Source organism: Pararge aegeria, chromosome 10 (genome assembly GCF_905163445.1).
Source record: "Pararge aegeria chromosome 10, ilParAegt1.1, whole genome shotgun sequence".
Lineage (NCBI taxonomy): Eukaryota > Metazoa > Arthropoda > Insecta > Lepidoptera > Nymphalidae > Pararge > Pararge aegeria.
The window spans coordinates 13,544,032-13,559,616 of NC_053189.1; the positions used below are offsets into that span (position 1 = coordinate 13,544,032).

The following is a 15,585-nucleotide window of genomic DNA, read 5'->3' on the forward strand; positions in this document are numbered from 1 at the left end:
AATATTTCATAGTGGTTTGTATGCGTACGTAGATTATTTATTAAGTACTGGAGTATTTCTAATCAATAAAAATATAAATATAAGAAAAAAATCGCAATAGTTTTTGATTCTATAATTAAGTACAGATAGGATATTTCTTAATGGCAGGCAAAGCTCATTAACTTCCTATAATTCAACTCTAACTAAAAGAGATATATGGATAGATAGAAAAACTTTATTGCAACATAGCACAAGAAAAGAAACAATACCAAGAAAAACAAAGACAAGAGTACATAGTTTAAGGGTGCAAAGGCGGCCTTATCACTTAAAGTGATCTTTTACAGGCAATCTAAGCGTAAGAAGCTATTAGTAAGACGGACAGTGGATGGTGCACAAAATAAAGATATAAATTTAAACCTAGATAAATAACTATAATTACTAAATTTAAATGAAAAATACACCAATATTTAATACCTATAAATATTATAATACATATAAACAATAAAAGGGGTGCGAAAGCTTTTACGAACACTTACATATTTTCAGTAGGTACGTACTGAAATTGCATATGCTTCACGCACCGTTGAACCTGGTATTGCAACTAAGTTCAGTTTAAAGAATCACTATTTAAATTTGGAATTTAAAAAATCGTCCCGAAATCAGAACCAAGGAGGTTAAGATACCTCTAGATATTGCTAAACAGCTGTGCTACGATAGAAAGCCCCCTTCCCATGCCGGGCGAAATTGAACCGTCTTAGATCTGTCGGTCGTAATCCGCGCTTATAATTGATGCGAATGTCAAGTAGGCCCCCGATACAGATAATCGGAAAAATACAAATCCACAACATGATCGATTGAACCGTGACAGTTAAAGAGATAAACAAAGCTCTACAGAAGGTCTACGAGATTGTAACAGTTACAGAAGATAGCTTGACTTTGTCACATATACGCGTAACAATACAAAATATTTTCCTTTATTTGGTTTAGTTACGGTTTAGTTTGGTTACTTAGAGCGATACCATGAAACCATTCGTACTAGGTACAAGAAAATGACCTAGAAGACATCCGTTAATCCAAGGTAAAACCAAGAAGATTATAGAGAATAGCAAATTAGCATATTACAAGAAGGTACGTGGTGAAGGATAGTACGCAACCCATAACACATTGAGCAGTGATGGTATCACTGCCAAAAGTCAACGAATAAGTAGGAAACTAGATACTTTATTCAAAACTTAATAATTTAGTAAGCAATAGTTAATTGCGTAAGCATAGATTTGTATCCCCGGTAGCAGATAATATAAACATATATAAAAAGTCAAAGTCAAATATTTCTTTATCCAAATAGATCTCTATAGGGCAGTTTTGATGCATACATAAACCATTTGTAGGTAATAAAACCAAAGCCCAAGTATAATGTACATGTTTTCCTAACGCTGATGTTTCCTTCACCGAAGAGGTTGAAATCCAAAATCGGAAATAACATTAACCAAACAGGAAAATTCAATGAAGGTAACATAAACTAGGTCACTACTTCTTTAAACTAAGTAGGGTAGGTAAGCACAAATAAACATAAGTTGAAACTAAGAAGCTTATCATGTGTTTACTTCCTACTTTAAATTAAGTATTTAAAATAATTATTTTAAAAAACAGAGCCTGTATAAATTAAAATAAGTAATGGTAACAGCTGTGAATAAAATATTTGCGAAATGTTTACATCATTTTAACCCTCGCATGGCACCCTAAACGACTGTAAACGACAAGAAATTGCGGAAAAATTTACTTTTTTGCCTTTGAAATATTGAATTTTTACATTTATGCCTTTCACACCTCATAACGTAATATTTCTTACTAAAACCTTCCCCCTAAGCAAGTTTTGCTGTAACAGCAGTAGGTAACGTTCAGAATAAATGTTTGCCTTTATATCCTGCTGAAGTCAACCTACACGCATGTGCTAAAAAAATATAAAGAATGGAAGGCCCAGGTATTCAGATATTCACTGCAATACCCACAATGTTCAGGATGGCACTTAATCTTTCATTAATTAACCGTATTATTGAAGCTAAATACCTAGTTTCTTAGCAGTAATCATTTATTCTCATGACTATTATTCTTCCTTCCTATTAAAGTATTCATTTTATAAAAGAAATCTTTAAAGCCCACCAACCTGCTTTAGAGCACTGTTGTGGGTCTGGACACTATAAACCTGACTTCCCAAGGAGTGAAATAAAACAACTGGACTGACTCTAATACTGTATATTAAGCTTCTCTATAATTCATATTACTTGTTACCTTCAAATGACTCTACAACCAGTTCGGAATGCTGTCTTCGGCAGAGAAGACCACTGGCAAGAAACTCTACCGTTGCTCTTTTATTCAATCAATTAAAACAACTTATAAACACAATTACAACATTATCATATGTTATAACGCTAGGCCCTTTGATACAAGACATATAAGACAGGTCAAACATAACTACTAGGATCACTTATAACATCAGGACTTTTGAAGCAAATTGTTTGTATAGAGCAACCTCTGCTACATAAACTGTCGGTATAAAGTTATGCTAGGGCTCCATATATGATACCTAAATAAACCAAAGGATGCGATATACTTATCTGATGCTACATCAGGTACAACCATAGTACCAACAACTTTTAACAACTTATCTCAACTCCATCACCAGTATATACGACTCTTGTTTTGCCACAACAATATTTCGTTAAGTATGTCGTTTCCATTATAAATCATCTATTCCCAATTTGTAACGTTCTATCCACAATACTTTACTTAATCTTCTATCCTCAATTCATTAATTTAAATCCGTCCTCACTTTTTCTTTGCCGCCAATCTAACTTGTCAAACTCGCGTCTCTCGCCATAGATCCTATACTTTTATTTGACAGTCTACTAAAGTCCATTATTCTATTTTCAATACATTATCAATGAGTATACAAACTATGATTTGTTGATATATTTAATATAATCATCGGGTTTATCATAGATAAAGTGCTGTAATTCCCTATTTCCTAACACGGCCATTCTGACAAGTACTTCGTTCTCGAAGTACATAGGGTTATTCTTTTTAGGTATATGTATTGTATCATAAGTCTTTAGGTTCAAAGAACATCCTTATAAGTACATCATCTTATGTACACCTCTATAACATTAGTTCAAATGGTATATAAGCATAAAAAATCATCAAATCAGTTACATTCTGTATACACTTTTATCAATAAACTGTAAACAATATTTTATCAAAAGATAGGCATAATCATAACATTTTATAATTAAAGTGAAAGAGACCAAAAAAAATTTTCATTAAAATTCCACACCATTTAACATATTATATTACAACAATATAATACTTCTAATAAAGTAAAATGATTAATTTTCAACAATGTAAATCAAAAATACTCATTTTCTATTATCTTGTACATTTTAACATGTACAATCACAATCCAAATATTTCCATCTCAATATAAATCTCAAAACAATTTATCCTTTTGCCTCCAGTCCAACTTTATCAAAATATCCACACAGGTAATTGTATTTCCCATCAATTCTGTCATTGACATTGTTAGTCTCATTTAGTCACAGATGCAATCGGTACAGTCTAATAGTCAAACCAATATATACCAAAACACCAACACCCACTGGTGATATCAACAACATCATCACTCTCAAGTGATATCAATAACATCATCACCCACTGGTGATATCAACAACATCATCACTCTCAAGTGATATCAATAACATCATCACTCACTAGTGATATCCACATCATCATCACTCTCAAGTGATATCAATAACATCATCACCCACTGGTGATATTCATATTTTTTCCACTGTCCAAGTCAAGTAATATATAAGATAAATATAAAACAATTAATATAAAAACGCTAAGATGGAATTATTTCTATTAGTTTACATCTTTTTTTTTTTATCATCTCATCATAAAAGCCAAGGTTTATGTTTAATTGTTATTTCTATTATTTCAATCTAAACATCAATTAAACCACCTGTTTAACAGAATCATTTATCATGCAAGGACTCTTAAAATTTCACATAAAATTTGATAATTTAAACAACTGTAAACCTAAGTATAATCTAATTATTTATAATGCAACTAATATATTTTCCTTTGCAGCAGCAACATTAATTTAGTTTAATATTGTATTTTATTTATATCATTTTTAAAAACTTCTCTCAACATCATACTGAAAGATCACTGACCTAACCTAGCCCACAACATTTAAGCTGACTCCTTTGTTGACTCCTGAATTCTTTTCTTCACACACCCAACATAGAAACTAAACTATTTCATTTAGCTATTCAGTAGTAATTTTCCCTATATGTATTGTTCTGACACATAATCATATTCTATTCTATTCTACCAAGAAATTTTGATTTTTTTTTTTTTTGTTTTGTTTTGTTTTTTGTGTATTATTTTTTTATGTTCTGAATAATTTACACAATCTCTCCTATCTCGGCTTTCCTGACAAGTACTTCGATCTCGAAGTACATAGAATAGTTCCTAAATAAAAGTCAACAGCTTGGCTAACCTGACTAGTTGCTCAATATAAACTTGAAATCTTGTATGTAATAAATAAGAATCAAAAGAAAAATCTATTACACATTCCGTTCGGCTAACCTGACCAGTTAATTTATTTTAGCCTGGACAGACTAATAAAATAAAAGTTAACACAAATTCCATTTGGTTAACCTGACTAGTTAAATAAAACTTGAAATTTTAAATTTATCACACTTATCACACATTCTGTTTGGCCAACTTGACTAGTTGCTCAATTTAAACTTGAAATCTTGTATGTAATAAATAAGAATCATAGGAAAAATATATCACACATTCCGTTCGGCTAACCTGACCAGTTTATGTATTTTAACCTTGACAGACTAACAAAATAAAGCTCAACACAAATTCCATTTGTCTAACCAGACTAGTTAAATAAAACTTGATAATTCAAATTTATCAAACTTATTACACATTCTGTTAGGCCAACTTGACTCGTTGGTTATCACAAACAAACTTAAATCAATTCTATTTTGGACTTAATCATTTCAGCAAAATAAACAAAGAGCCACTAGGCCATATCAGTTTCAGGTAATAAGTACTATCTTTCAAAAGTAGAAACCACAAAAAGAAAAGATAAATAAAAATATCACATCAATTGGTTCCCCGGACCACATATACTTCAATGGAATTTTACCAAGTCTGGTGCTCTGTCTCCAGAGTGTTTCTGTTTTAGCACATACCAGCTATTAGTTGAAACATCATCAAAAACATCAATCCATGTACTATATCCACATTTGCCAAGATGGTTATGCATTGGTTCCCCGGACCACATATCCTTAAACAGAATTTCACCAAGCATGGTGCTTTGTCTCCAGAGTGTTTCTGTTTTAGCACATAGCAGCAAATAGTTGAGGCATCATAAAAAACATCAAACTCTTTACTATGTCCATATTTGACGGGATGGTTCTAAAAAAAGTAAATCTGCATTAGAGAAAGCCATAAATTGGACATGAATAGGATCCCACTTCTGATGCTAAAAAAATATAAAGAATGGAAGGCCCAGGTATTCAGATATTCACTGCAATACCCACAATGTTCAGGATGGCACTTAATCTTTCATTAATTAACCGTATTATTGAAGCTAAATACCTAGTTTCTTAGCAGTAATCATTTATTCTCATGACTATTATTCTTCCTTCCTATTAAAGTATTCATTTTATAAAAGAAATCTTTAAAGCCCACCAACCTGCTTTAGAGCACTGTTGTGGGTCTGGACACTATAAACCTGACTTCCCAAGGAGTGAAATAAAACAACTGGACTGACTCTAATACTGTATATTAAGCTTCTCTATAATTCATATTACTTGTTACCTTCAAATGACTCTACAACCAGTTCGGAATGCTGTCTTCGGCAGAGAAGACCACTGGCAAGAAACTCTACCGTTGCTCTTTTATTCAATCAATTAAAACAACTTATAAACACAATTACAACATTATCATATGTTATAACGCTAGGCCCTTTGATACAAGACATATAAGACAGGTCAAACATAACTACTAGGATCACTTATAACATCAGGACTTTTGAAGCAAATTGTTTGTATAGAGCAACCTCTGCTACATAAACTGTCGGTATAAAGTTATGCTAGGGCTCCATATATGATACCTAAATAAACCAAAGGATGCGATATACTTATCTGATGCTACATCAGGTACAACCATAGTACCAACAACTTTTAACAACTTATCTCAACTCCATCACCAGTATATACGACTCTTGTTTTGCCACAACAATATTTCGTTAAGTATGTCGTTTCCATTATAAATCATCTATTCCCAATTTGTAACGTTCTATCCACAATACTTTACTTAATCTTCTATCCTCAATTCATTAATTTAAATCCGTCCTCACTTTTTCTTTGCCGCCAATCTAACTTGTCAAACTCGCGTCTCTCGCCATAGATCCTATACTTTTATTTGACAGTCTACTAAAGTCCATTATTCTATTTTCAATACATTATCAATGAGTATACAAACTATGATTTGTTGATATATTTAATATAATCATCGGGTTTATCATAGATAAAGTGCTGTAATTCCCTATTTCCTAACACATGCATAACTACTTATTGTTCAAAATATACCTATGCGTGAGACAGGTTTATTCTCGACTTCATCAACAGCAGTTATTAGATGGATACGTAATATGTTATGAAAATTAAGCTTAATTTGCTATAGTCCGCAAAAAGCAGGAGAATCTGCATAGAGTAATTTATAATTTCTTCAATCCTTATACTCCACACCATTTATTATTCATTGTAAAGTCAACATCTCCTGAGGATGCTCCGGTTTTGGAGCGAAACGTGCGTAGATTTGACATTGCCGAAGATCTGTTTGGTGTGGAGTATAAGGATTGAAGAAATTATAAATTAGACCATACAGATTCTCCTGCTTTTCGCGGACTATAGCAAATTAAGCTTAATTTTCATAATATATCATGGATTTCCGCAAAGTAACACCTGCCTCTATCCAATGGATACGTAATATTCCTTTTTATTAGGAACTAAAGTATCCCTACAGTATTTACAAAACTCTTCTAAAAGCCTTATCCCGGGCAAAGAAATTGTACAAAATCAATTAAAGCAGTTTTCAAGCTCCCTCGTCGCCATGTGGCCCGTGTACCCGACGCAAATAATGTGACCGCAGCATTTAGTCGGCGGCATCGAACGTTCTCTAATGGCATCCAACCGCCAACTGGCCACCGCATTAATCCTTTACCGGGCTCTTGATTAATTATTCAAACTTGCCCCCGAGGCACCCATATACTTCGCAAATTGTTTACAACTACACCACTTGTGTCGTTAAAGGATTTTTATAAATATCTTTTACAATTAAAATATTTAATGGAGGTAGCACAGTTATTAGTTAATGGTTTATTACAATTAAGAGTGCTTAATATTTAAGTGTAAGCTGGTGAGTTTTATAAAATGAATATAAAAATGCCAAATTAAAGAAAACTAAATAAAATGTAAATAGTCTGTTGTTCTTTGGCTGAATAAAAGATTGCAGATCGTTTTTCTCGTTATAACGCATTTGCATTGCGTTTTGACTGCGTTTTTAATTACCGCCGTTTTAATTTCAATTTCAATAGAGTACCTGTCCACCTAACAGTTTTCTAAATTCAATTGACCTATCTCCAGAATGAATTTAAATGACCTGAATGTATCTTCACATTTCAGGTAGCTGGCCGCAAAATAATTCAATCTAACAGGGTACTGATATTATCAAATTAAGTGCGGACATCGCGACTGTTGACTTGAGCGATGTAAGTGACCCTTAATCCGCAGTAAATCTTCCGCCGGCCCGAGGTACCCCGGAGCCGTACGAGGGTTAAACAAGCGACTCCAACACCATTTATTACCTACTTGTTGTACGTAACAATGGATTTGTAGGAATAACAACGAACATGATTGTAATGTGTTTTGAGAGCTTGGGACATTTTTATTTCGTGAACAAAATAGTTTAGTACCAATAGTTATGTTCATAAACATAATGATCATCGAATTGCTCTACTCATAGGCATATCTGACGACACAGAATAAATTACGGCTGCTTTTTAGTAGTTGTTTTTTAAATATAGGGCGTCTGGAAGAAATCTCTTTGTTCATGTACGACCTGTACTTTTCAATCTCTGGTACTAAATAAATAAATAAAATTTAGACTTTTACAATTCTTTGTAAAAAGTTAATTTAAAAAGCCATTAGAGATGTAGGATAAAGCGTGGATAAAACTGGAAATCTGAAAAATCAAGGTAGATAGTAACAGCTAGTAATACTTATTATAAATATGTACACAAGATTTGTCAGGATCAAAGTCCGTATTTCACGCAGCAACTTTTGTTGATAGCATAAGTAGCAATTTAGGGATACAGTAGTAGTAGTACGTGCTGGCGAAGTCAAGGACAGCTTGTAATAGATTAAAAAAATTGGTTTGGCGACATCGAGAATCGCAGAGTGCGTAAGTGGGGACAAGGTTATAATGCGAACATTATACGCGGCACCTCTCCAGCTCGCATAATCGCCTGTTATGAGCAAAAACTTGCCTCACTTGCATCCCATCCCATTTTCGAGTAACAACCGCGCTTGTCCATACATCGACGTATTTTAACCGACTTTCACAAAGGAGAAGCATTGTTGAAGTTCTCCTTGTGGCACGTTGTAAAAATTAGATGTCAGTTTTCTAAATGAAGCAAAAGTTGCGCAGATGTGCCTATGTAACTTTATCACAACATGAAGTAAGATTCCCCATTTTTGTCGCCATCTGGACGTGGGTCCTATCTACGGTAACGAGGGCGTTCTGACTAAACTCTGGTCCAAAAACACACACTTTGGACTGTACTGACGTACAGTCCAAAGTGTGTGTAAGCAACCTAAGCTGAGTAAGCAACCTCAGGTCGACGTCCGACGTCTTCCCCTCCAAATGTCGTCGAGCCTTGCATAGCTCTAGCATAGATTGGAGACATTTTCTCCGTGGGGAAAGCAAATCTTCTCCCACAGCTTTAATATCCACTCTCGAAGCATGTTTGTACAAATGGAAATAATACTTATAATTAGAATAATAAACGGTGGCTAACTTCTCCTTTCCCCTGTTGCCGTGAGTTCGCATGTGGAAAAGTATATTAATGCTGCTTCCTTTGTGAGTGGAAGTAATCGTGGTCGGCATACCTTATAAAAACTCAGTAATAACCGCCACCTCAGAGTCACTCAGCGGGCGATGGAGAGAGCTATGCTCGGAGTATCTCTACGCGATCAAATCAGAAATGTGGAGATTCGTAGAAGAACCAGAGTTACCGACATAGCTCAACGAGTCGCGAAGCTGAAATGGCAATGGGCCGGGCACATAGTTCGGAGAAAGGATGGACGTTGGGGTCCCATGGTGCTGGAATGGCAGCCCCGAACTGGTAAGCGCAGCGTTGATCGGCCCCCAACGATGTGGACAGACGACATTAAGCGCGTCGCAGGTAGCCGCTGGATCCAAGCGGCTCAGAACCGTGGAACTTGGAACTCCCTACAAAAGACCTATGTCCAGCAGTGGACGTCTATCGGTTGATGTGATGATGATGATGATAAATAACCGCCTTCATGCACCATGTCCAAGCACCACGCACTTGGTACTATTATTTTGTTATGAAAAAAGTTCTATGCTAAAAAAATACTTTTACGTACCATTTTTAACTCTTAGTAAGTCTCCATTTTAATCTATAATTTCTATTTATCTATGAACACGTGAAACTTCGCCAAGCGGTCGTATATAAATTTCCCGTGCGTTCCTACGATAACTACCCGCATAGGTAACTAAATTATCAGTTAACTGGAGTTGAAACCCGATAGCCCTCGGTCAGCTACCAGAATAATTACGGTGTGGATATATCTACCCACTAGCTAACGAGCTACAAACGCTTAATTCAGAGTTTCAACTTTGTATCTTATCTCAAATATATTAAATTTACTATTATAGGTAGGTACTAAAATAATGTTGACTAGATTTATATGCATTACGAGGGTTATGTATTCATATAAAATTATGTATATAATAGGGTACTTACTACATTGAATAGGGCCAAGAAATGCAACGATGCGAAACACGACTACGCGTTACCGTTTGATTGACAGCTGCCCTTGCCCAATGGCAAGAGCGAGTTCTGAAGAGCCACGTCAATCAAGAACCACCCAACAGTTGAATTTGGTCTGTATTTTGGATTATAACCTTTATGACATTCGATTTAAGCGCTACGTGAAATGCTCTAATTATAATGCGAATACACACGAGGGCCAGCAGAATCGTCACGCGAACGCGATCGCCCCATTATTCGCCGCCCTTTTGTAATTTGAATTTCGAATTCCAATTCGTATTTGTGGTAAAATAAAAAGAACTGTTTCGACACAATGGCGTCAAGGGCGGTACTCTGACATGCGATCAAGTTATTACATTAAAGGAAAGCGCACCCGTGAGCCGTTCACTACACTGCTATTTAAACTTCATGGAATATAATACTGTAATATTACTATGAAACTGGGCATTAAGTAAGTTGCAGCTTGTTCCCCTGGTCATTCGCAACATAACAGAAATATAGGTACTCAGGGAACACGGTAATACAGTCTAAGAGAAACTTAACTACCTTCCTACGAGGTATCTAGTTACCTACTACTTAATATTTGTACTTAACACTAGCAACACATGTGTCTAGATAAAATATCTAAAACTTGGAATGATTGTTACAGAAAATGGCCTGCCACGTCGATTACGGACCGCCTACACAAACACGCAATTGCTGGAGCTAGAAAAAGAGTTTCACTTCAATAAGTACCTGTGCAGACCTAGGAGAATTGAGATTGCAGCTTCCCTTGACCTGACAGAAAGACAGGTAAAAAATATGCCTTAGAAACAATTTAATAGTCAAAAAAAATTATGGGTATGCTAAGCTAAATTTTATCTTCTTATCTACAGGTCAAAGTATGGTTCCAGAATCGACGAATGAAACACAAAAGACAAACAATAAGTAAAAGCGAAGATGGTGATGATAAAGATTCTACAACTTCAGAAGGTGGCAAGAGTTCTAAAACGGGGTTAGAAAAATTCCTCGATGACGATGGTCCATTGTCTGGCAAGAAGAGCTGTCAGGGATGCGAACTACCACCGGGTGCTCTATGCTCTCCAGCTGAGGACCTTCCGGAATTAACGTCGCGAACACGTAACAACAACACTCCTAGTGCTACAAATAATAACAGCTTTGCAAGCGATGGTGCTTCCAGCGTTGCTTCATCGTCTTCTCTTGATAAACTAGCGGAAGAAGATTCTCGGGAAGGTCTACCAACAGCAATCCCTGTAACGACCGCACCTAGAAGTCTAGCTAAAAGAATTAAACAAGAGTCAAGAAAGCGGTCTCCTTCGTTAGATGCGACGGGTTGTAAAGTATCTCCTTCGTCTTCGAAAGACGGTCTCGTTGGTATCGCCGGCTTATCAGATGTTGGGAAATTTTCATCAGTTAATTTAACACCATCAACGACTCCGGGCACGCCATCTAGTATGCACCAAAGTCCTCTTGGCCTCTATCCTCGGCCATCGCCACCGCACGCGCCGACAGGAGCATCTCTTCCTCAAGCTGTACCTAATGCAATGCCCCCTTACGTTATTAGAGGGAATGCTCCACCAGGTCAATTTGTGCCGCACCCAGATTTTCGTATGGACCCAAAACAATTTGTGGGTAAACTGGCTCAATACCCTCAAAGTAATAGATCCTATGATGCTTACGGACCAGCATTACAAGGCACAGAACAACATGTCTACACTAGAAATCAGCATCATTCAAGACAAGATGGTTCTCCTTCTACGAGGACAACAAATGGAGTAGGATCTCGACAATCCTACCCACACGAAATGTACCAAAACTACGCTTATGGAAGTTATGGAAAAGACCAAGTTGCGTACGGGCATTCTAGCTACGAGCAGGGTCAAGGGTACGCAGGTGAACATGTTGCTTATCCAAATAGCCACTACGGATACCACTATCATGAAAGCGCACAACATGACCCAACACATGGTTATTACGGAAGTGATGGACAAAAGAATGTGCATGGCGCTGACTATACAAAGAATGCCTACTACGACGCAAGCTCATATGGTAGCCAACAAGGAAGTGCAACGGCAGGGAGCTATGGTACGGCAGGACAAGGATCTGCTTCGGGAGAAGCGTACGGCGGTAGTGGCGAATGCGGAGATAGCTATGGTTCCTTCCAACAGTTTTACGAAGCTACACATACGACGCCGGCAACTGGTGACAATTCTAATTCTTCGTCTGACTTCCACTTTCTGAGTAATCTAGCAAACGACTTTGCTCCTGAATATTACACCATTTGAGATAAGGACTTCGATGAGCAGACGAGCGATCTGTTCCTATAATATTCTAAATGCGTTTGATACGCCCAACATTATGTAAATAAAGGAAATTAGTATAAGGGTTAAAGGTGTTGAAACATAAAATGGAACTGAACATCGCCAAAGGTGATAAAATTGATAGATAATTTCCCTGTTTCTCTTTATACAACTCACATACCGATAAGCTACGCTATACTCAGTAATAATGTAATAAAATGTAAATAAGTATCTCAGTTACTAACTAATTGTTATTTTATTAGGATACTGTATATGTAACTCAACAATTTAAAAGATGCGTACCTAACTATCAGATTATTAACAATTCATGCATTTTTTTACTAAAATTGGTTAAGTACAAGATAAAGTCTCATGCTCGTGAATTATGAAAAAGATTTCAATAAAGGCGCGCTCGGATCTCATAGGTATAACTGCCTATTTTTAAATTGATGCATTGTAATTGTACACATTTAACAATTATTTATTAAACAACAACAATTTTTTAGAAGTTAAATTATGTAAATTTGTTAAATAATCTTTGTAAAAAATACCCAGTGTATTTAAAATACCTTTCCACGTGTTCATATTAAGAAAATATTGCAATATTCGTAATTATTGTTTTTCAATACTTATCAAGTTATCATAGATATTGTTTACAAAATTAAGTATCTAATAGTTGTTGCCTTATTTAGTTGATATTGTTTTATGACTATGAAACATATTGTAGATAAATAGTAAGTTAGTATATTAAGCGACTATATTGTAGATATCAGCGCTATCGTTTTGGCCTATTGAAAAATAAATAATTTGGTGTCGCATGTGTATGAATTTATTTGACCTTTAGCGTTTCAAAATTAAACCTTTTCAAATACTTGTGTGCTTAATTGAGTAAAGTACCCACCCATCTATAGCCGTCCCAGTAATACTATTGTGTTAGACTTATAATAATAAAGCATTGAAATGAGGTTTAGGCTTTAACAATGTGACCTGTAAGTATACTGTTCAAAATAAGTGTGGGAGTAGTAGTGTGGACGCATTGACGAATGGACCGCTCGACGCCCATGCTTCACGCATTACAGACAACACATAATGTCATCTGCACTATATAAATAGGAAATAGGAATTTATCTGTTATCAACTGTGAAACGAATGAACCGATTTTAATAAAAAATAATAAATATTATTTTAGTAAATTAATATTTATACAGGTAAACAGTGTAGTCTAGTATTCAAGTTTAGTACGCATAGTATGCAGGTTGTCTTTTAAGCAAGGCTCTCGTACACATGAAAACAGTGTAGTTTATGCAAGTTTAATAGGTACGTCTCGGACATAGGGAGGAAGTGTCGTTTATGTAAGTTTAGTACGTATTGTACACAGGAAGCAAGTGTCGTTTATGCAAATTTAGTACGTCTCGTTTACAGGATACAGGAAGCAAGTGTCGTTTATGCAAGTTTAGTACGTCTCGTATACATGTTACTGATAATCGATACGAAAACTAACATAAGCTACACATGCTTATGTGTCGTTTATTTAGTACGTATCGAATACAGGCAGCAAGTATCGTTATGCAAGTTTAGTACATCGTATGCAGGTCATAAAAGTCTTATAAGCAAGTTTAGTACGAATACAGGCATCTCGTACACAGGTAAACAGTGTACTTAGTTTATGCAAATTAAGTACGTCTCATACAAAGGATACAGGAAACAATGGTCGTTTATGTAAGTTTAGTACGTATCGAAGACAGTAAGCAAGTGTAGTTTATGCAGGTTTAGTGTGTCTCGCATGCAGGTCGCAAGTGTCTTATAAGCTAAGTTTAGTACGTCGTATGCAGGTCGTAAAAGTCTTATAAGCAAGCTAAGTAAGTCTCGTACACAGATTAACAGTGTAGTTTAATCAAGTTTAGTAGGAACGTCTTGGATACAGGAAAGAAGTATCGTTTATGCAATATTAGTACGTATCGTATACAGGATACCTAAAGCAAGCAAGTATCGTTTATGCAAGTTTAGAACGTATCGTATACAGGAAGGAAGTGTCGTTTATGCAAGTTTAGTACGTATCGTATACAGGAAGGAAGTGCCGTTTATGCAAATTTAGTGCGTCTCGTGTCAAGGATACAGGAAGCAAGTGTCATTTATGCAGTCAGTCAGTAAGTATTGTATACAGGAAGCAAGTGTTTTATAAGCAAGTTTAGTACGTCTCGTATACAGCAAGCAACTGTCGTTTATGCAAGTTTAGTAAGTCTCGTATGCAGGTCGCAAGTGTCTTATAAGCAAGTTTAGTACTTATCGTATACAGGAAGCAAGTGTTGTTTATGCAAATTTCGTACGTCTCGTAAACATGTTACTGTACTGTATACAAGAATGCAACTGTTATAAGTTAGTTTAGGACTTCTCTTATACAGGTAGCAAGTGTAGTTTATGTAAGATTAGTACGTAACGTATACAGGAAGCACGTGTCGTTTATGCAGGTTCAGTGCGTCTCGCAAGTGTCTTAGAAGCAAGTTCAGTACTTATTATCTTATAAGGGAAGCAAGTGTCGTTTATGCAAATTCAGTATGTCTTGTAGACATGTTACTAGAAGCAAGTGCCGTTTATGTAAGTTTAGTATGTTTCGAATACAGGAAGCAAGTGAAATTTATGTAAGTTTAGTAGGTAGGTATTGTACACAGAAAGCAAGTGTCCTATATAAGCAAATTTACTACTTATCGTTTACAGTAAGTAAGTGTTGTTTATGCAAGTTTAGTAGGTAGGTACGTCTCGGACATAGGGAGGAAGTGTAGTTTTTGCAATTTTAGTACGTATCGTATAGGTACAGAAAGTGTCGTTTATGCTGGATTATTACGTCTTGTATACAGGTAGCAAGTGTCGTGTATGTAACTTTAACAAGTCTCGTAAGCAAATTTTAAGTGTTATAAGTTAGTTTAGTACGTCGCGATTACAGAAAGCAAGTGTATTTTATTTAGTACGCCTCGTCTTTATCCGGGCTGGGCCGGGTTTTTATCCACAGTATGCATAAAGAAGGAAGAATTTTTGCCTAATTAGTAACATTTATAACAAATCTTATTATTGCATCTGAGAATGAATTTACTCGGCGAACTCGTCATTTAAACTAAGTATGCAGAGTACCAAGTAACTAATAAAAGA

At 35.6% G+C, this 15,585-nt stretch overlaps 1 protein-coding gene across 1 annotated transcript in view; it reads left to right on the forward strand.

Annotated features, from left to right (window-relative positions):
* The window catches only part of LOC120626870 (homeotic protein proboscipedia), an 80,989-nt gene extending 67,979 nt beyond the window's left edge, over positions 1 to 13,010 (forward strand). The window contains exons 3-4 of the mRNA XM_039894653.1: positions 10,791 to 10,933; positions 11,017 to 13,010. Of these exons, the coding sequence (XP_039750587.1) occupies positions 10,791 to 10,933; positions 11,017 to 12,426 (1,553 nt within the window). The 3' untranslated portion in view covers positions 12,427 to 13,010. The remainder of the gene's footprint in view (positions 1 to 10,790; positions 10,934 to 11,016) is intronic.
* Positions 13,011 to 15,585: the final 2,575 nt, after the last annotated feature.